General features: G+C 40.7%; 1 protein-coding gene and 2 long non-coding RNA genes across 5 annotated transcripts in view; 1 reads left to right on the top strand and 2 right to left on the bottom strand.

Annotated features, from left to right (window-relative positions):
- Positions 1-16,217, top strand: part of LanA (laminin subunit alpha) — a 30,785-nt gene extending 14,568 nt beyond the window's left edge. The window contains exons 19-35 of one of the 2 annotated variants that reach the window (XM_022796009.2): positions 85-385; positions 539-1,003; positions 1,277-1,601; positions 1,827-3,129; positions 4,030-4,380; positions 4,554-4,769; positions 5,184-5,490; positions 5,675-5,782; positions 6,077-6,178; positions 7,174-7,365; positions 7,684-7,859; positions 9,213-9,564; positions 9,768-9,976; positions 10,727-13,316; positions 13,896-14,024; positions 14,649-14,830; positions 15,397-16,217. In XM_022796009.2, the coding sequence (XP_022651744.1) occupies positions 85-385; positions 539-1,003; positions 1,277-1,601; positions 1,827-3,129; positions 4,030-4,380; positions 4,554-4,769; positions 5,184-5,490; positions 5,675-5,782; positions 6,077-6,178; positions 7,174-7,365; positions 7,684-7,859; positions 9,213-9,564; positions 9,768-9,976; positions 10,727-13,316; positions 13,896-14,024; positions 14,649-14,830; positions 15,397-15,586 (7,498 nt within the window). In that variant the 3' untranslated portion in view covers positions 15,587-16,217. The remainder of the gene's footprint in view (positions 1-84; positions 386-538; positions 1,004-1,276; positions 1,602-1,826; positions 3,130-4,029; positions 4,381-4,553; positions 4,770-5,183; positions 5,491-5,674; positions 5,783-6,076; positions 6,179-7,173; positions 7,366-7,683; positions 7,860-9,212; positions 9,565-9,767; positions 9,977-10,726; positions 13,317-13,895; positions 14,025-14,648; positions 14,831-15,396) is intronic. The other variant, XM_086985043.1, reaches the window with a different exon arrangement.
- On the bottom strand, positions 42-21,962 carry LOC147756760 (uncharacterized). 2 transcript variants are annotated; one of them, XR_015324874.1, is made up of 4 exons: positions 21,833-21,915; positions 7,144-7,185; positions 549-837; positions 42-361 (listed from the first exon to the last, which is right to left on the bottom strand). It is a non-coding gene; the product is annotated as an uncharacterized LOC147756760 (long non-coding RNA). The 2 variants fall into 2 exon arrangements; XR_015324875.1 differs by lacking the exon at positions 7,144-7,185 and having other exon boundaries at positions 21,833-21,962.
- LOC147756761 (uncharacterized) lies at positions 16,967-21,700 on the bottom strand. Its single transcript, XR_015324873.1, has 2 exons — positions 18,097-21,700; positions 16,967-17,750 (listed from the first exon to the last, which is right to left on the bottom strand). It is a non-coding gene; the product is annotated as an uncharacterized LOC147756761 (long non-coding RNA).
- Positions 21,963-21,966: the final 4 nt, after the last annotated feature.

Consider the following 21,966-nt stretch of genomic DNA (forward strand, 5'->3'; position numbering starts at 1 on the left):
CGAGTCTCAAATTTGTGTTAAATACATGAAACGTAGCACGCTTACGCGAAGAGATGTTTAATTTTATTTTTCTTTTCATTTCAGCATTGAGGACAAAAGTCTACGTCTTGTGGAACTATCTCCAAGCCGGCAGTCTGTAATAATCGATGGCGAGGTTACCCCTGATGATGGCCGGGAGTCTAACAGCAATATCCTCATACATTATTATCAGCCGGATTTTGGAGACTTCGAAGCGGATGTAAACATTGAGAACGAAGGCGTATCCCGTAACGGGAAAGTACGCTTTGCGCACTGCCCATCAACGACCGGTTGCCGAACCCGAGTGTACGTGGACAAGCCTAACGAACCGTTAAGCATGCACCTGTCAGGAGTATACAGCATTGAGGTAGGAACATGACGCAAAAGCTGTCGTTGTTTTTCATCATAATAATGATTATAATCATAGTAATGATATTAGTAACACTAACGGTGATTATTAACGTATCGTAGTTGCTACCAGCTATGTATATAGTCACACAGTCTTCTATCTTCGGTATAGATAAAACTACCTGTTCGTCGCGAAGACGATGATATGCTATTGGCCAAGCATCTCAACAAGGACTACGACGAAGCATCGCTCGGACCATACGGTAAAACATGGCTTGACTACGTGGTGACATCAACGTCCTTATCCAGCAAAGATCTTCGTCCACTTCCTTACGATCAGTCCCGGAAGTTCCTCGACCGCTGCATTACCGATCCCTCGTACCATGTTGATCCTGAGAACATGTCTGATTATTGCAAGGATGGCCTTTTCCGTTTGACAACGTCATTTAACAACGGCGCACTTCGATGCCGCTGTAACACAGAGGGTTCGAATGGTTTTAGTTGCAAAGCGTACGGTGGGCAATGTTCGTGTAAGCCTAACGTAATTGGCCGCCAATGCACTGAATGTAAAGCCGGATATTATGGATTTCCTAACTGCAAAAAGTGCCAATGTCCACCAAACGCCGTTTGCAACAAGGTACGTAAACGGATCGCTATTTGCGAGTTATTTCACTTCTGGTGGCCTGCTAGCCTGACCATAGATGCACATTATTACGTTTACCATTTACATATTACCACACACGTTAACCGTGTCATATGTTTTAAGTGCCGAATGAAGCGTTTTATTGTATAATTCCGCTTCCTATATCGTCATCAATAAGAAGGATCGTGTTGTTACGCGTCCTTATCTAATGAAATAGGTTATAGGTCACCGTCTTTTCTATTAACGCTCATCAACTACTCTGACTAGGTGACAGGCGAATGCAGTTGCCCACCCCACGTCGTGGGTGATAACTGTGACCGATGCAAGCCGCTTTATTTCGATTATAGCCCACAGGGTTGTGCCTTTTGTGGATGTTCGGTCTCGGGAGTCAAGCGTGGCAACCTACAGTGTGATCTAGTCACGGGAGATTGTGATTGCCGTGCGAATATTAATGGACGTAAATGTGACCACTGCCAGGATGGCTACTATGGCTATCCCCATTGCAAATTCTGTAACTGTTACCAAGGCGGAGTTCGGAAAGGTGCTTGCGACAAGGATACCGCGGAATGTAAGTGCAAGGAGAAAGTCGGAGGTAAGTGAGCAGGTGAAAATCTGCGTGTAGATTCTTGATCGTATGCACTTATTCGTTCATGAATTTTACGAGCCTACACCCTATAGATATTTCTTGCCTTATTGTACTCGAAAAGCTTTGTCAATGCAAAATCAGCTAAGCACGATGCTCGTCGATGTCATGTGATATATACGGATGTGGTAAATTAAACAAACGCATAAAATATGGTCCTAATTTATTTTCAAGGACGTTTTTGCGACACTTGTTTGTCGGGTTACTACTTTTTGGACGAAGCGAATCCCGTCGGTTGTACGAAATGCTTCTGCTCAAGTAAGACTAGCACATGTGACTCCGCACCGTTACGAAGAATAAATATTACGGATCACGACGGCTGGTACCGGGTAACCGTTCACATGGAAAGCTTGGAAGTGATTCCAGGAAGCGAAGAGGAACTGGAGGCCAGTACGGACCAAAGCGCCGTTGTAATTACTCAACTTTCTGACGACCCACCCCAAGAGGGAGAGGTTGTTTACATCCAAGCACCCGAATCATTCCTTTTCAACCGGTTGACATCGTATGGTGGCAAACTTACCGTCACGATCTCCACACAGCTTCAAGGTGACGAGGAAATCGCAGAACAACAACCCGATGTTCTTCTAGTGGGAGCTGATGAGACATTTATTCATGTGATTGATTCAGAGAACACACTGCTATCCAATCAAATACATTATAGTGTTGTTCTGAAGGAAAGTTCGTTTGTTACGGAAATGGGTAAGTTCCGTACGATTGACCGCGCTCAGTTTATGCAGCAGCTCACCTATGTAAAGGCGATACTTGTACGAGTAGCCTACTTCAAGGACATCGATAATGTCGCCATCTCGGTGACGATGGACGATGCCGAGAGTGCTGATGACATCGACGAAGTTGAAGACCGCGTTTACGCCGTCGAGGAATGCCAGTGTCCTTCGGGCTACGCTGGCCTATCGTGTGAGCAATGCGCAAGTGGCTATTTCCGCTCAGGTACCCAGTGTAAGCCGTGTAACTGCCATGATCACACCCAAGAGTGTGATCCTGACACGGGTAGGTGTCTCAATTGTGAGCACAATACGGAGGGCGACCACTGCGAAAACTGTAAGGCCGGCTTTTATAGGGACCCAAGGCATCCTAAACCATACGACTGCCGTACCTGTCCCTGTCCTGTGGCAACTCCTGAAAACAATTTCGCGATATCCTGCGAGCTTTCTGGGGATCCAGGAACTATCCACTGTGTATGTCCCGATGGTTATTCAGGAAATCGTTGCGATCTTTGCGACACGGGATATTGGGGCGACCCCACCAAGCCGAACGAAAAATGTCGACGGTGTGAGTGCAATGGTAACGCAGATCTGTCGGTTGAGGAAAACTGCGACAAAGTCAATGGCACCTGTCTGAATTGTAAAAATAACGCGGCTGGAAAAAACTGCGAGATCTGCGAGGCATGGTATTGGGGCGATGCAGTTGATAGGAAAGACTGTGCAGACTGTGGATGTGACCGGCGCGGCGCCGAAAAGTTAGTGATCATTTAAATTTTCTATAGTATCTATCTCACAAGGGAAATAGATGCCAATCTATGCGCTTCAGCGTGGCTACCTGATAAGTAATTTAGTTTAATACGAAAATCGCATAATTTAATTAATGATATCTGTCTACGAATAAGAAATAAGTGATTTTTGGCGGTCCAGGTGATGGCTGACCGTCGAAAATTAGCACCGTCTATTTTTCCATGATGCTCTTTCTTAATATTTTTTTTTTGTACTTTTCATGTACTAAGTAGTAATTTTCAGACTTCAAATGGATAGTCAGTCATTAGTGCCGCCATTAACACACACATCAAAAACAGGATCCAGAATACAACTTCGTTTTTCTTTTTTTTTTTTTACAAAAATTTGCACGAGTTCGACGCATATGCACGAGTTTCAAATGAAAATATGACGTTCATTAAGAAAGAATTATATATATAGTTTTGAAAAACAGTTGAGAAAATGAGTTTTTGTCCGCATCTGAACAATTCATAGCTGAAAAACTTATGCCGCTGATTGCATTCTGTAGTTGATTCGTACCACCGACCAGAACAAAATCATAAACCGAGTAGGGGTGCTTAGGCCGACAATACTTTGTTTTCGATAAATCTAAACAATTGATGTTTATCTATATTCAAGTTTTTTCAAATACCCATTAACCTGTTTTGATTTTTGGGTCTATCTATGAGAGAAATATTACTTTTTTGTATGCGCAAAGCTAAATTGAAGAACTGGCCAGGAAGTACACTCCGAGAGATATATTTTTTCTCGTAATCGTACACAAACTTACGTAGTTAAAGGGTCATTCTTTTTCGGGAAAACTATCTGTACAATAGATTGTCTTTCGACCCATTTCAGTTTTGTGATGCTTCGCTCTTTCTTTCAAATAGATGTGACGCAAGTACGGGCAAATGCATTTGCAAGCAGAACGTTGTCGGTCCATATTGTGACCAATGCGCTCGCGACCATTGGGGCATTGCTGATGGCCAGGGCTGTTTGCCCTGTAATTGTGGACGTGGCGCCAATTCAACCAATTGCAACTTGGAAGACGGCAAGTGCAATTGTAAACCCGGTGTCAGTGGAAATCAATGCGATCAGTGCGCTAAGGGTTACTGGAATCTAACGGAGAATGGATGCCAGCCATGTAACTGCGATATCTCTCACGCTAAAGGAATGAGCTGTGACACCCACACCGGCGATTGTGTTTGTCTACCTGGGGTCACCGGCAAACGATGCGATAAGTATGTAACTTAAGTAAGTTGCATACTTACCTGACTGAATTTACTGCTCATCTATCAGTGTGACTACTACTGATGTGAACTTTTTTTGCATTATATATATATATATATATATATATATATATATATATACACACTGTCGATTTAAAGTAAATCTTCTAAATGTCTACAATCAGGTGCCCGGACCGGCAAAAATTCGTCGAAAACGAAGGGTGTTTAGTATGCGACGTGTGCCATCATCAGCTTCTGGATAGCACGGAAGAATTGTTTTCACTGATGTATGTCCTTGAAGCTGAGACCGACGACATCAACTCGGCACTACTGAATAACCGAGCGTTCGTTCATTTCACTAACGAGCTATTAATGTCCCGAAACGAGATGAATCACATTAGGTTAGTATAGTACAAAGAGTTTGGCACACAGACTATCCGTCTATATCTAACATAATATATAACCGACTGCGAATCAGATTAGTTCAGTGCATCTCTATAGAACATTTTCAGAAACGCTCAAGTGATAGTTGGCTATCACTACTTGTTGGCTAGTCTATTTCTCCTTAATCAACATGTGGACTCTGATTAATTGTGTAAGTAAGCACACCATACCCAATGTCAACCAGAGAAGTCTAAACAAACCCTAAATGCAACATTTGTTCAGTTTTTCTTACGAAAATCATGCTTAAAGAGCATATAATCACGGCCTGACCACATGATCATGAACACTAAAGTCTGGCAGTGATTTAAGTCATTGATGAATAAAAAATACATTGAACCGACTCTATGCAACGTCCTTTATTTGAACTACAGAAACGTGACGGCTGGCTCACAGCTTTCAAAAACAGAGCAAGAGCTGGCTGAGCGCGAGGATAGCCTACGAGACATGTCCAACCGTCTTGATAGACTCTACAAGGACTGGCAAGATATATACAACGATCTACAGCCTGAAACTAGGACAGCAGATGAACTTCAAGCACTGCATGATCGCATAAAGGAAATGACTAGACGCATGAACGAGTACAAGCAACTTCTAGAAAATCGGATCGCCAATGACATTCCAATTAGGGAGAGCCAAGCTGCTATATACAAAAATGAAGCCGAGGATATTGCTAGACGGGTATGGTTGTCGAAACAATGAAGTCGTTTTTTCATTGTGTTCTATCGCACAAAGGCCATTGATGCATTTAAAGGTAAAAAGGCGCTAACAAACAGTCAAATAACACGCAAAATTTGGTCTTATTGATTGTATGCAGCAGATCGCATTAATGTATCCGTCTGCTAATTCTTCGCTTTGACTTCAGATGCAGACATTAAGACTAGACTCTAACACAGAGGCCACAGTTGCCAATACGCTTCCCCAGGAGCTGGAAGATTATGATCTACGGCCGTATATTGAACAAATCGATAAGGTATTCAATTCATTTAAAACGGACCATCAACTAGTTTCAATAAACATCCTATAACACCATTCATTCTTCATTATCCAATAGTCTATAGCTACAATAGAGATACAGGAACGATTTGCTCTAATGCATAGTGTGTTCGAGTAATATTCTATTACAATATATTTTACACGCTTGCCCTGTTCTTAATGATGTCTTCCTAAAACGCTAGATCGCATCCATAAAACAGAGACAAGGATTTTCAACAACCGCAAAAGTATAGCTTGTGCAATTTATCAGTGACCTGCCAATCTCCTACAGGTTAAATCAATAAGTGCGTCAATGGCCGAAATGCGGGAAGTCCATTCGAAAATTCTCGATATTTCCAAACGCGCTGATCACGATGTTAGTGAAGTTAAAAAGGTAATTATGCTCTACATGCAACGTAGACATGCTGTAATACCTGCCGAAACTTTGTCGAGGTCTTCATAAGCGTTCTAGTGGGTTAATTAGTCATGTGTTTTGGGTAAGGGCGGGCTATCAGTATTAAAGGCGATGACAGACCGTGTACTGCTACTTCTTTCTCGAGGGAAAAGGTCAGACGGAAAATTCGATTCTTACCACAAAGGACTCCAGGAATGCTTGAATACGTTACCATTGGTGCTAGTATTACAGTGGCCATACACTATTGTCCCACCGGTTCAACTAACCAAACCCATAAAAGCCATGAAAACGGTATCGTCAACTTTAATTGACTACAATGTAATCTCTCGTCTGCGTGCCACAAACGTGAGAATTGCTACATCTTTATAACTCATCAAAATAAGAAGGCAAGCACCAGAAAAAAGTCAGGCCACGACGGCCAGTGCATCCTATTTTGCTGCAAAACAAATTCGAGTGTTCTTTGCGTGCTTTGTGGTTGGTGAAGATGTCTGATGAGGTTGATTGTGCATGAGATTTGGATTGGGTCAAGTCAGTGAGTTACAGAAGTAAATTAGACGTTAGACGTCTTGCATCAACACTGGTGCAAGTAGCGGTTTACGTTCGATAATAGGAATAACGCTTACACGCACTTACATAATAATGATATAGTATACACGCGATCGATCACCATAAGAGCTTTCGATTAAGCATACTATTAATTGACATCAAGTTCCTTAGCCTGAGCTAAGCGGGGAACAACCAGAGTCTGATCGGCTGTTTCTATTAACAGGTGGAAACTTCTTCCAATCGGATTGTCTTTTCGTGACAAAGATTTAATAGTGTGGATTCGACGACACAAGGAGAAAAGAGTACATTTGAAATACATTTGTGTAGCGTATAACGTATCAGTGAGAAGCATATCTACATGGCTGCAGCTATAATAACGGTTATGTTTTTGCACGTACCTTTGTATATGTGCGTCCGATCGCGTTTAGATCATCAGTACTCTAAAGGAGGAGAACAAGATCAAAAGCTTAATTGAAGACACGCAAGTTAGGCGTAACACTACAGCAGACACGCTAAAAAAATTCGAGGACGCTACAAAGGAGGCCAATAAAGCCATCGAAGGAATTACCCAAACAATTCAACCAGATCTAATTGACCTGGCTAAACAACTTCCCGGTAAGGTAAGAAGTATATCACACGTATCCACGGATAGTCTTATACTCATAGATCATGTAGTGTACAATGGTGTTAATCTAAGACGGCACTGGTTAGGTATTATATGATACACAGACATATCTGAATGTAGCAGGTAGACTATGCGGGGTAACTGTTTTCAACCCAGAAAAAGGTCTACGTATCATTGGTATAGTTTGTCTCAATCGCGAAACAACTCGACATCATAATCGATCGTGGCAAAACCACTTGGATAAGAATGTAGGCATTGATTACAAGGATGTAATATGCACTTTTGTCTCCTTTCATGACTTTTTCTTATGTAGCAAAACGAGCTTCGGATTGCTCAGGAGAAACTGATGGTACTTAAGCCACCGCTCGCAATGCAGGTGGACGAAGCGATACGGCATGAACAAGAACTTCGGAAGGCGGTTGAGCAAGCACGTCACACGTTCCATACTGGGATGGATAACTCTGCTCGATATCTTGAAGCAGCTAACAGGTATAAGGCGTCATATCGTTGCTTCATTTTGGAGGAGAGGATGATGAGTAGAGGTACTGGTTTATTCTTTATTCTGGATTAGCGAACAATTTTATGCTTCACGAATTGCTTAATACGCTAAAAGGTAGCTAGTTCCTGTGAGCCTAAACCTGCATGTTCGATAGAGTCGACTTCTTGACAGTTTACCCGCCGTTTCCATCATGAATATTCTAAATTGAAGGTTAAGATGTATTTGACAGTTTTCGTCAGAACTGGGTTTAGCTGTTTGGCTGTGAATATTTTTTATTTGAATCGTAAATTACGCTTAAACGGCCGCAAGGAGCAGGTCGAAATGCGTTCCAAACGTTTCACGAAAAGTTAGCCCCATCACCCCGGAAAATCTGTGCACTGATCAGCGTTAGTCGTGTAACTATCTCGAACTGCCTTTACGCATTAACAAAGATCTCAAAGGCAATGAAAAAAAAAGTCTCAAATACGCTTAGCGTTAGTGCCAATAGCTTGACATTTTGTGTATCATTTTTGCGCAGTAAAAAGTGTTTTCCGCAAAAGAGCAATACTGGGAACAATAAAATGATTTTTGTAGGGTAGCATTCAGCATAAGAAAGTATAGTTAAATCCTGAATAAATCTTGTCATGTAGAACTTATTTGTCATTTGGTGACTCTGAAGCGAACGCTTCAATGAAATAACGACCGCAAATATTTCACTCGACTCAGCCTGATTAACTTGACAAAAACGTGGTAACGTCAAGGTTCATGCTTGGAGATCTCGCTGTATAACAATATTTAGTCCCATGAAATTTTCGAGCTGCAGAAATATTTTGAACGCACTTTTTACGCCCGGTTTATTGTTTAGACCGTGTTCTATATCTGTGCAGCGCGGCCTGAACAATAAGCGATTTAGTACAGGAACCAGACGCTCACAAAAAAGGTTTATCGCTTTCAAAAATGCAGTTAGTAGGTCCATATCGACTACGACGGAGGAAGGCTCCACAGAGTGCCAAATTAATAATTTATTAGACGAGTTTAGCGTCACGTAAAACAGTCAGAGAACACGTAATTGCGTCCCGATTGAGGTAACACAGTGAGAATATTATGAGTGGTATACACTTATTTTAGAGCAACTCGTAGCTTTCTATACTGTACGTATGACGTGAAAAAGGGCTTGTTGGAACTCTTTCGACACAAACCGTTTACATATAGTCTGAACTAGGTAAACTGAAAAACTTAGTACGGATTATTCACTGATGTTGACATTGAAATTATTCTATCTTACGTATGAATCCTGCAATAAACCGACGTACGAAAGAATCTACGTAGATATATTATACCCGTTAGTTATATGTGGCTTACAGGTTCAAGGATATGTCTGAAACTGTTGTTAATAGCGAGAAAGCACTGCAAATGGGTGGTGAAGGTCTCGATAAGCTGCAAACTCAGGACATAGAGAAGAGCGCCACTGGAGCATTGAATGTTAGTAAGAACGTAAAAATGGATGCGGACAAAGGGATAAGCGACATCGAAGATCTAAGAAAAAGTTTGCGAAACGCCTTTGCTAAACTGACTGATGCCGAACTCATCCACCGAGAGCGGCAGGATATGCTCCGAACCTTTAACGGTACTCTCGATACTCCAGCTACGCCGGACTTCAAAGAACTTCCTGAAATCACTCGTAAGGCAACGCAAGCTTTCAACACAACACAAAAGGTGTGTTTCTTTTGTATGTTTCACGGCCACCTGTAGCTAATTACCGAGTGTACTATATGTACGCGCAAAATATTGACGTTTCCATGATCAGGCGACTGCCTTTGGATTTGTATATAAACACGTTCACTAATTTGAATGTCGAGCTACATCTTGGATTAGATACGGACTAAGTAATGCGTGCTTATTATCACATGTTTTGTTAGTTCAATGATCTTCTCAAGAATGGAACTGGCGAAGCAGGTTCACTCGTTAGCGCTCTGAAGGCGATCAAGGATGCTGACCGATACCTCGCCGAGACTGAGGGACTGCTAAAGAACGACGATCTCGCTAGAAAGCTTAACAACATTGAGGCTCAAATCAATAGCTTCAATCGCACCCATTCGAAGATCTCGGCAAATCTTGTTAAACTCAGGTGAGTGCCAATGAAGATCACAGAGTTCCTATGTATCATCACACTTCATTCGTTTAGGCATTTCATACGATTTTTTCGAAAACATAACCCGCGTTTTAAGGTAAACACGAATTCATCAGGTTTTTTTTTTACCTATATAAAAACCCAAAAACATGTAATCTATTTTCTGTTTTTTTTCTGTCTTTTTTTCAGTGCATTGTTGCCCACTTTTTACACTAAGAAACATCATCCATATCCTAAAAATGACATCTGTTCATATCTTGCACCATGTTTAAAAATATTTCCTAGAATAAGATGTACACATTTTTTCTAGGAAATATTTTTTGCATACAAAAAAATTTGCAAATTTATGTTTACTAGCAGATATCAAGAGCTAATACATATACAAACAAGAAAATTGTGCTTCTACGCTGACAGTTAGAATAATGTTTAAGAAACCCTTATCGACTCCCCTTCACGTAGATTAGAGCTACATTGAGACCGCAAGCGAAATGCAACCGAAATGGGGACTAGTGTCGTTCTCCCGTCCCCTAAAAGTGCCATTTCGAAATTCTCGAGAAAATAGGAAAAAGTCATTACAAAAGTTCCAAGTTATTCGTTGTCAAACTACATGTAAAATCGGATATACCTAGACCAAAACACAAACCTCTCTACAGGTCTTTTCTCACGCAAGGTCAGATTACGTTAGTTTCATACACAAGAGGAATAATGCTAAATCATTACAATTTTACAAAAACTTATTGGTTTCAGGGAAAAGATCTTAGTGACCCGCGGAATAGCCGATAGCATTCCCATTGGTGTAGAATTAAGCGGGAGACCTGACACTAGGATCAAGTATATTAAGCCGAGCGCACTTCATGATATCAAGGCATGGATGGATATTAGCATGTTCGTGAATACGTCGGCACCTGACGGCGCACTTCTATACATTGGTCCTGACGTCGGGAACGGAGTTCGACGTAAACGTCAAGCCGACGCGGCGACCAATCGAGTCAGCGAAAATAAAATTGGAGAGTACATTCTCGTCAAACTGGAGAACTACCAAGTTTGCGTTGACATAGCTCTAGATAATAGCAAAGTGCAAAAATTCAAAAATCAGCGACCCCTTATCCCCTACAAAGTTCACATGATAAAAATTGAACGAACCGGGACCAAGATTGAAATCAGCGTTCACGACGGCGCCGACGATGAGCAGTTCACAGAAACCAGTAAGATCACAGGGAGCAGTTTTGTTCTGGCTATCGAGCCTAGCGACCCTATTTACATAGGTCAAGCACCTGGAGAAGTCGGCACAGTAGGCTTTCGTGGCCAAATTAGCAACGTCGTCATAAATAATGTCCGCATAGGACAATGGGAGTATCGCAAGCGAACAGGCTATAAGCCGAACGGCTCCATACCTCAACCAACAAAAAATAGTTTCCGCTCTCTGCAGACCCCTGTGGATCAGGCGTTCAGACATTTTCATAACGGCTACCTGATGCTGAACAAGACCTATTTACACAGATTCACCAACGAAATGGACATTAAGATTGTGATTAAGACTCATACTCCTGAAGGTCTTCTATTTATGCATCACAACCAGGCGCTACAGCGGTATGTCGTCCTTCAAATTAGGAACGGCCGACCCGAGCTGGTATTTGAGCTTGGTGACTATACAAAAGGTAACTTCTCAGTCAACCAGATAGTCAACACTGGTAACGAAACGAAGATAAGCCTTATTGTGAATAGAGAAATTATCAGAATGCAAGTGGACGCTGCTGGAACTTCAGCTACTAACCACTACACCATCTCCCAGAAGGCCAACGAACGGAGGGAAATGAAGATTCTCGACAATATTAGTCGTATCTTCTATATTGGTGGAATGCCCCTTAGTGAACAGCCGATTTACGAGGGCGTAGTAACGACTTCGTACGAGGGTTGCATTACAGGACTTGAGATCTCCCATCAATCAGTCAGTCTCTCCGAATACATTAGCTCACTCGGCACAACGGAAGGATGCCGTCAAAAAGTTGTAAGGAAACTTTCTCTTGGCGCCGATACCGGAGACCAGCACAAATATCTGAGGTTGAATCGATTCGACGACGTGTTTAGTACGGCGACCATTTCGTTCCGTTTCAAAACCAAAGAAAAGAATGGTCTCATATTCTTTGGTAGACAAGGTGACCCAATTGACACATCTCTTACAATTGCTTTGTCCGACGGAAGTCTCGTCATTTTCACGAAGCCTGGAGGCGCATTCGTTTCTGGTTTAATGCTCAATCTGGCCGATGGACGTTGGCATTATGCCGTCATACAATTGAAGCCTAACAGAGTGAATGCGGTGATTGACGACCAGGCACCAAGTACGCAGGTTTGGTCTAGAGCCGAATGGAAGGTCAATGCTCCTTTCTTTTTTGGTGGACTCAGCGATGAGGTAGCGGCAAAAGTTCATCTAGGAAGTAAGTACGTGCAAGCGCAGTTTAGTGGCTGCATTGCTGATTTCACTATTGATGATCACGTCGTGAACTTCGACGATGGCCAACGTTTCGGGGTTACGCTATCGTCCTGTAATGCGGTGACTTTCGATGAACTTCGTGAGACTGGAGATGACGACAAGAAAGATCAGGATTTCCAATGTAAACTCAAATATGGACCAAGTCTACCCTACGATCATCTTTTTAATAACAGTGAGGCAGCGTATCGGTACGGAGCTCTGCCGCACACACGAGGCGAAAGTCCAGTCGATAGCAGGGGTAAGATTCGTAATGAAACGGTTGTCGATCTGGAGTTCCGCGTGGGCCAATACTTCTCAGATGGGACGCTGTTCCTTGCCTCGACCGCCACACCTCGTGGACACTTCGACTACGTTCTCATTTATCTGACCAACGGAACGATTAAGGCTGCTTTCGATTTGCGCACGGGAGCTGTGGTAGCGGAAATTCCCAATCGCTTGTATAACGATGGCAAATACCACAAGCTGAAACTGGAACGACGACGATGGAATGCCGCGCTAATTATCGACGACCAACGAAGCGCCGATGTGCAGGACAAGGAGAAATCGGAACATCTAGATGAGGTTAATACTCTGTTTGTGGGAGGTATGCGTGAAGAGCACGTGACACTATTTTCGAGGAAATTCCCTCTCGATCGCAATGCGTTTACATCATTTCCCGGATGTATCAAAAACGTGATCGTCAACGGTGAACGAGTCGTGTTCGCTGAATCCTTAAACCGAGTACTGCCGTGCTTACCAAGCCAGTACGTCGAAGATGGAGCTTACTTCGGCTATCGGAAGGGCAAGCGGTCCTGGCTATCGCTGAATGAACAAATCATATCAGGTTCATCACGAATTTCAATGACTGTAAGTAGTGTGTAGAAAAACACCGTTAGCATACTAGTCGATTGATCGAGTCTATGTTTGTTTGATCATATTAGTCATATTAACTATAACGGTCGTTGTGAATTAACATAGTAATCACTCTATGGAGGCATGTGGCACTATTTGTGGCAACATAAAGAGTTGAAAATTCTAAAGTAGCTATCGACTTCAATTTAGTGACCCTAAAATTTTGTTAATGTTTCTAAATTTAACAATTTGGATCTTTAGAAGAACCGAACGTTCCTGTAACGCATATTTTTGCTCACACATTTTCAACCTAAACCCACTTATATATTTTCAACGTACAAGTCTGTACGCACTGCACGCTCACAAAAATGTACAAAACGGTGCATGCACATGCTTGCACGCCCGCAAAGAAAAACGATAAACTGATATCGGCCAGTCTAATTTCGCCACTTATTTTTTGGTACCAAGTATATGAGGGTTTGCTTGGCTCCAACAGTGGGGAAATACTTGATTAGTGCTTTTATTGCCTACAGTCGCATATATTTTCGTTATCATTTTGGCTTCATGTCATAATCTCGTCTCATTCGTTTTCAGATTAAGTCGCGACGTCATTCCAGCATTTTATTTTTCTCGGCACATACGAAAGAAGACAATCATCTCGCGTTGTTTTTGGTGAATGGCACGGTTCTTCTTCAGACGAAGCACGAGGGAAAAATAAATAAGGTGATGCTAACTTTAGCTTAATATTAATTTCAGTGTACTAACTTTATTATTAATTGCTTCTGGTTTTGTTGTCCTTTTTTTATTGAAATTTAACATCGCTGTACAAAGGCACGTGCCCTTATAAAGAGTTGGGTTGTGCTAAGCTATTAATGGCCACCCTTGAAGATTTTCGACTACTCGAAATGGAGTGGCTTTAGAGCAAACTATAATTGCTGCAAACAATAACTGCAGCATATTTCTATGTAGACTTTTACCTCTATATGTGTTCTAAAATTCTAGTAACAGCAACGGGAATATCGCAAAATATCTAACGGCTAAATCGTAACTTATAAGTTCGAATCTAAGGAGGTGGAACGTTCAAGATAAAGGCTGTAACTTTGCTGCCTAGGAATGAACACAACCATTCATGGATGGCCATAACAAAATATGATATTTATTAACATATCTATTGAATAATAAGCTGAACCTATAAAATTAACTAGATAACTAAATCCAACGCGCAAAGACTGTGAAAACAAAATATCAATCTCTAAAAATTAGTCAGATCATTTAGGTCGTTTTTCCGGCGCATTAATTTGACATATGATAACCCCCAAAATAAACTCCTTGTATAAATCATTTCAGGTCAATTTTGTCGGGCAGAGCATTTGTGACGGTGACTGGCACCGGATCACCATATCGCTACAGGGTCTGGTCATCGGGGTAAGCGTCGACGACCAAGCCTATAATGCTCTTCCTATAAGTGATTGGTCAACTCTTCCGAACGTACTGACCAATGGACCAATTTACATAGGAGGTCTACCGAAGTACGTATGCGAAATTTCTGAGTCACTTTAATGACATTGCGGCAGTTCTCAATAATAACTAAAATAATTGTTTGTGATATAAAAAGCTTCATCATGCATGAACTATTTTTGATACTTTAGAACAAAGTATGGATGATCTTTATGTATAAGTAAACTATATTATACCATAGTAAACTATAAGTCAATTTAACAGATAACACTATAACCTGATTGCATAAAGCATATAATAGAAAATGACAGTGATACTTAGAACGACTTTGACTGAGGCAATCGTTTGGCCGTTTCGAACCCAGAATACGCGGCCGAAGCAAAGTTTAACGGGAGTACTGCAAATATAAAAACCAAAGTAATTTAAAATCAAACCATTCATTATGCACCAATAAGCAATTAAGCTTCGTCGGCATTTGAATTGTATAGCATCGAAGCTACACTATTTTGTGATGGCAAGTCTAAGTCATTGAAACAAAACAGGCTACATATACTGCATTTGCTGAAGACTGATTTCAATCATCTGAGAACGTCTCAACACCACGTAACAATTTCTAGCTTGCTTTGACTTTATTTAGGGGGGTGCGCGATATGTCCCTTGTTACAACATCTTCATACGGAGGCTGCATTAAGGATCTTCGCATCGATATGCCAGAAAATGACGACTCGGTAAATACAATCAGCGGCCTTCCGCCTAGAATGAATCTTGCACAGGCTGCTAAGGACATTAAAGGAGAAGTGTCACTCTCCACGTGTTACAGGACTTGAGCGCAATACTGACTTCCTTAAGATATGAAGCAAAAAATGGGCAGGATATATTCTAAATGCTCACAAAAAAATACAAAATTTTGATTGAGTTAATATGACTCACTGTATCACAAAGTGGTTTTGCTGTAAGAACCATTCGAAATTACCTCATGCCTGCAGTACTTAGATTTGTATATCTCGTACAAATTACTTAACTTTATATAAGCATCAAATAAAGATATAAATGTCAATTCAAATCGGATGTGTCTAAGCATGCGATCCGTTTCTGCTAGATCCTCTAAGTTAACGAAACCTCTCGATGCTAACAGCGATGAACTAGCGATCTCAAAGTTCAATCATAACTTCAAACTGGAGTTCATTTTCAAATGCGGTGCGTATATAGCTTCAAACAGAAAATGGTTGCTTAATTAAAAAAAAAAAGAAGCGAATTCGGTTATCGATGACCAAGATGAGAATAATGAGCAATATTTGCATGACTCGGCCTGTCCTAGATTAAAGCAAACTTATGTTCGATTACATGAGTCAATTTATTAAATTTTCAGAACCGAAAATAATATTTTTTTAACTCTATTTCGAACAATATCTTCATTTTTCATCACGTAAGCTGAAATAAAAATGTTCCAAATACACATTTTTAAGGGTATTTTCATTTTTGCAAAACACGAATAAGAACAGGCTAACCTTAGAGGACTGATCTTCCTTCTATTATAAAATAACCAATGTTTCTCTTAAATTAAAAAAAAAAAACCAAAAATCCCTACACATTAACATATGTCCTGCTAGTGCAACCCTTTTAAGATATAAAGGATATTAAAGCCTTTCGACAACTGCAGAAAATGCTTCGACTCTGAACAGGAAAACTGTAGCCGGTCGAAAGTCTTCATTAGCTCATCATGACACATTGAGAAATGCCAAAGGTCCCATTCCGTGCTTCTACTAGCTTTAGTCCCGGGTTTTCGAATCCTTTTCGACCGCTCGTCGTATGAAAGCACCTGAGGCACCAACGTTAAGGAGTACTAAACCGTACTGTAAAGGCCGTATTTTTGTTGTATAGCCTTCAATTAGGGAACACCTGGAGCTTGGGCAATAAAAGTATCTATTGAATATGCTGATGTTAGCAACCCCCTGCTGGTGGGGCTATTGTTGCAAATAGAATTAGTTGTCAGACCAGCAACACTCTGTTTGTAAACAAGATTCTTACCTAAATAGGGGAAGTTTGACTTGTACATAGGCTAGTTAATTAACCACCCTTGCATTAAAGAGCGTGATGGTTTTAGTTTAACTCAAAATATTGAGCCGGATTTTGTTTTTACGATAATGCTGTTAGAATACATTCGAAAAACGATGATTTGGTACATAAATTGTTATAACCATGAACGATGAGAGACTTTTAGATTTTTATTTTTTATATAAGTTTGCATATTTATCATAAGAAAACCTGGTCACAATCGACTATGTAGAATTCCATAATACGTCCCTAAAACAGATGATATGGATGACGCATTTGTGGTGATAAGCCGTCCCGCCCTCATTACCTGTCTATCACTTCAGACAGTTATTTTTAACAGCGCTTGAAACGACGATAAACTAGCATAATACTCGACGGAATGGCAAGCCAGCAACCGCATATTAGCTCGGAGGACTTACATAAAAAATGCGTCATAGCTACAAAAAAAAAGTTAAGGTAAAGTATGAAATACGATCTATCACAACAAATATATATACAATTACGCCTGTTACTGAACTCAGAAGAAGTTTTTCGTATTCAACAAAGTATTAGGTCACTGTAAGCAAGTTCCAATTTTTTCTCTATTTTCTATATTTAAAGTTTTCTATATTTAAAGATTTTTAAAACGTTCTACACTCTGCCTTTCCACTATTCACTAACGCTACGACCGTGACTGTCAATGAGCTCCAGATCTGTATGTTTCTTTTGCCTTTAGAACAAACTCCTTTAATGAAATCAGACGGGCTCTGATGGGAAACTTGTTTAGCGGCATCCGGTCCTTGCAGCGAATCGTTTCATTCGTCAAAACGAGCACATTTGCGTTCCGAATCCTCATCGATCATGTCAATAACGTAGTCGATAAGCAGCCCGTTAAACCAGTGCTCCAGGATGGATAGGACCTTTCATCATCACATGTTCTGTTCACCGGAAACTCTTCTGAAAATAGGTTAAGGCTGTTATATTTATTGACACGGCCGTAGCGATGTGGACTAGGGCCACAAACGCATCCAACGCTGTTGTTGAACGTTAGCTGTGCACTAGCATAGAGGGAAAGACCTCCCAATGGTGGTGAATACGAACTCAGCTAATGGAAAGATCTGCTCATGCGCGCTTTGTGGGCTTATGGAAAATTTGCTTACGATGGAACCGTGATCAGATACGAAAAATATCACGATTTGCTTAAATATGCTACTAGCTTTAGCTTGTTAGAGAACTGAATTAAATCATCGTCCAAAAAGAGTTCGTCCGATCAATCGTTCTGAGCAAGCCGATTCACGTTTACCTTTCACGAGAAAAGTGAACGATTCCGAGTTAGAAGCTTCATTGTCTTGTGCACGTAATCGAGAAGTATTCTCGTTGTTCACCTATTACGAACATACAGCTGTTTCAATAGGCATGCTCCATCATGTAAAGAACACACGTTAGAAAATAATCGATAGGATGACTCACAAAGCTTAGATAATCTAGGTATGCTTTGACTTGGCAGATTACGCAAGGAGCACGGTTCAATAGCCGTGGCCTCTGAAATCTTCATATATAAAATAAGTTCGATTGTCAAAGGGCATATCTGTGACATCATCAGGAGATAGTGGATTTCGAGTGAAAAGCGGGACCTGCATAATTCTTAAACTATACCCAGTCTTGCTATATCTAAGGAACTGAATCAGTCAATCGCCGAATAGAATTTCCAACTTGAGTGTTTAAATCATCGGCTCAAACGCTATGCGCTATAACGAGTCCGCCTCAAGCAGCGTCACACGAAAAACGACTGCTTTTTTTTTCGAGTCTGGGTAACATCAATGACTACCGATATTCCAACAGATTATTGCTATCTCTCTTACAGACGATCCATATTTCTTCCACATAAGGACAGTTCAAACTTTAGACTTCCGAGAACCTGTCGCCAGAAACAGTAATATTATTTTGCGAGATACCACAATACTTGCATCGCACTTGTTTCAACGTAAGCTTACGGTCTATGCAAAAAGTAAGTTTAGACAACTTCGATAGCAAATTGTGTTGGTTTCGAATAGTGGCCTCCTTTTTTGTACGGGTCTTCACATTGGAGCTACTATTTTCCAAAAAGTTTTGTGTATCATTCAAGCAGTAGAGGGCCTTTGAAGATAATATGACATTAATTCAAGTCAGCAATGTCTAACTGTTGTCAATCGAAGTAAATACAAGTTTGTTCAAGTCAATTTCATCTTCTCTACTGGATCTTTAACATCAAAACATCTCGAGTGGCGTTTAGGGCACCCCAAATAGGTACAATAATATTAAAGGCAAAAGTTTTTCCGGGTATTTTTCCATTTCATGCTAACTGAAAAATGTTTTATCTACGGAATCTTACAAGCATCGAATATTGGACACCATAAGTCTTCATGTTGTGCAAAAACACATTTGCCTCTGTGCATCTGCACTGACGCATCCTAAACATATTTGTGATGATGGGTAATTAATCTACTTTTTCAGGTCGATCGTCCTACCCGATCGAACTGTTCCCAGTACCTCAGAGTGGAACACAATCGTTAGACAAAACCCGCACAGACAGTTCAGTTATTCTCATCGGAAATACGTCAATCGAACTAAGCACTTGGTTCACCAACGAAAATAAATTCGGCCTGATGGACTCGACTTCATTTAGGATGGGTTCTATACAACGTTAAGTAGCATGTTACTCCATTATTTTTGCCTTTACTCAAACAAAGGCATAACGATAAGCAACAGCTACCGGCTAAATATCTCAAGCAGGCCTTCATCTGTAGCCTCTTGTCTTTTGTGACACAAAACGACTCGGAAAAAAGACTTGGCATAGCATGGTGTAAGTGTGTAGCGTATTATCACAATGGCTGGCCAATATGATGATAGAACGCATCACGTACGAGATTGTTAATTAAAATATTACCAATTGGCAAAAAATGGGCCAATAACGATTATCTACGCTAACATTTTGCTGTGCGTAGGGTGATAAACAGTTCGGTAAGAATCGAACTTCTCGACGCTCGAGGTAAAAGAGAATTTTAGAATAGATCCTATACAAAGCATTGGTTATGTCTCATTTCATGTTTGTTACAAGTATAGAAGAGAGCTGCCGACAAATGCCGCGTTTGCTCATTTCGAACACAAGAAAAAAGTGATACTCGACGCACCATTGAGGTATCTAACGCAGTCCTCTCCAAAAAGTAATTTTTCGTGGAAATTACGTGAATTTGGAAGGTTTTCGAACATTAAACGAAGAGTCTATAAATTATGAGAATTGTAAATTACACTAAGCATAAATGTTGCGTTCTGTCAATAAAGTTTTCTTAGACATAGATCCATTGGTGGTCCAGGTTCAAAACAGACTTCGTTTCGTGCTAGGAGCCGGCCGCCTAGAGGAACTATGCTTAATGGCGATACCGGACGTAAAACTTTAAATATAGAGACATAAATCCAGAAGGCTGGATTTATTCGTATTATAGCCCCCATAATATTTTCTCCTGACGGTGCTGTTCGATTTTAAGACAAATATTAGCATCATTCAAGATATCGTTTCAAATGATGTGGTAAAAGCGACGTCGCGTACTCTAAAAATTGGTACATCCTAGAGTTAAGCTGGAGACGATCTTCTGAGAAAAATAAGATACGGAGACAAATCACAGCGTATTTAACTCGGGAGAATAAACGGTCAGCAATACGTTTACATATTAATATTAGCAATATTGTTACCCAAGAGTAAAAAATATAGTAGGACTCTGCTTGAGAGCGAATCGGATAACGATTTTTTCAGAATTTTCCACTCGACGAAGCAACGTCAGTACCCGTAATAAACGGTAACACAACTGTGTCGTTCACAGATCATTGCGGTTAAGCTATTTCAAATTAGTACTACGTTGAGCAGCAGATGCAGCTATAGTTGGTTACAGGAAGCGTTTATATTCTAGCTGCTAATGTATAACTCTGCCGATTAAGTATTCACACGAGACCGCGCACTTTTGTCAAATCCACAGCTTTTGCTTATATTTAAATGGCGTCTGGTCGATGGATTTTGAACGACGAGTTTTATATGATCACATCATCAACTAAAACGTTATGATTTAACTCACAGTCCTTAAGCATACGTCGTATGTATATTAATGGTAAGCTCATTTCAAGCAATTATTTTTTTTCAAGCAATCAACGAATGCTTGAAAAAAATAATTACAAGCTACGTTGTCCAAAATTCTGCCATCGATTTAGACAGCTTAACACAACTGAATATGATCTACACGATGAAAAGGCAGGAGTTTTTAAATCTGATTTGGTCAGGTAAACAGATTCTGAGTGGAAAATACAGCTTTCAAGACATTCTATTTTTGAAAAGTTATTTTTGTCTTTCAATGCACCGGCCGCTTGCACAAAGGAGGTATGCCATGAAATACCTCAGCTACAATAAGCAAGCCAGAAACAATGGAATTTGTGGCACTTCATATTAACATCGTGTTCAATTCTACACCTTAGGAGGTACTAGTAAAAAGACTTGAAGCAAAACACGTCAACCCCATTCTGCGTAGGGTCATTTCGAGTTACTTATATAAGAGGTTCACAGCACACAGCGACAGCGCGTAGCGTAGGTCTAGAAGAATGACCCGGGATTCAGTGTTAGGTTATCTTCTTTGAAATGTAGAGTATGACAACAGCCTACGGCAGGGCAATCTGGACTTGACCAAACTAGTCGCGTTTGCAAATAACGGCAGTAGCAGTAGGCCAAGAGAGTAGCGGACCTCAATTCGGCATTAATAGTACCTATAATATTGTCGACAATTGCGTCATTGACCATAAGCTCGACCTAGCGCCGGAAGCAATAGAGTTAGTAATGTTAAGCAGGCAAAACAAAATAGGTTATAGAAGCATTAAATTATATAGCCATGCAGTCTTACCAAGTACAATCATCAAACACCTGAGAACGATTCTGGATGATTTACCAAACGGCGAGGCATATATTGCCTGTGGTATTAACAAAGCCATTAATGCGACTAACAGATCAGCTAGGATCTTACCCAACGCGAAGAGTCCCAGGGATGGAGCCCGAAGATCCTTAGTATCAGTGGTACTTTACTGCCCTGTACCCATTTGAAGGAAGCTTCTATGCAAAAGGAAAAAAACTTCACTCATGGAGGTGATAGCAATACGG

This window comes from Varroa destructor, unplaced genomic scaffold (genome assembly GCF_002443255.2).
Source record: "Varroa destructor unplaced genomic scaffold, Vdes_3.0 BEIS01000003.1, whole genome shotgun sequence".
NCBI lineage: Eukaryota > Metazoa > Arthropoda > Arachnida > Mesostigmata > Varroidae > Varroa > Varroa destructor.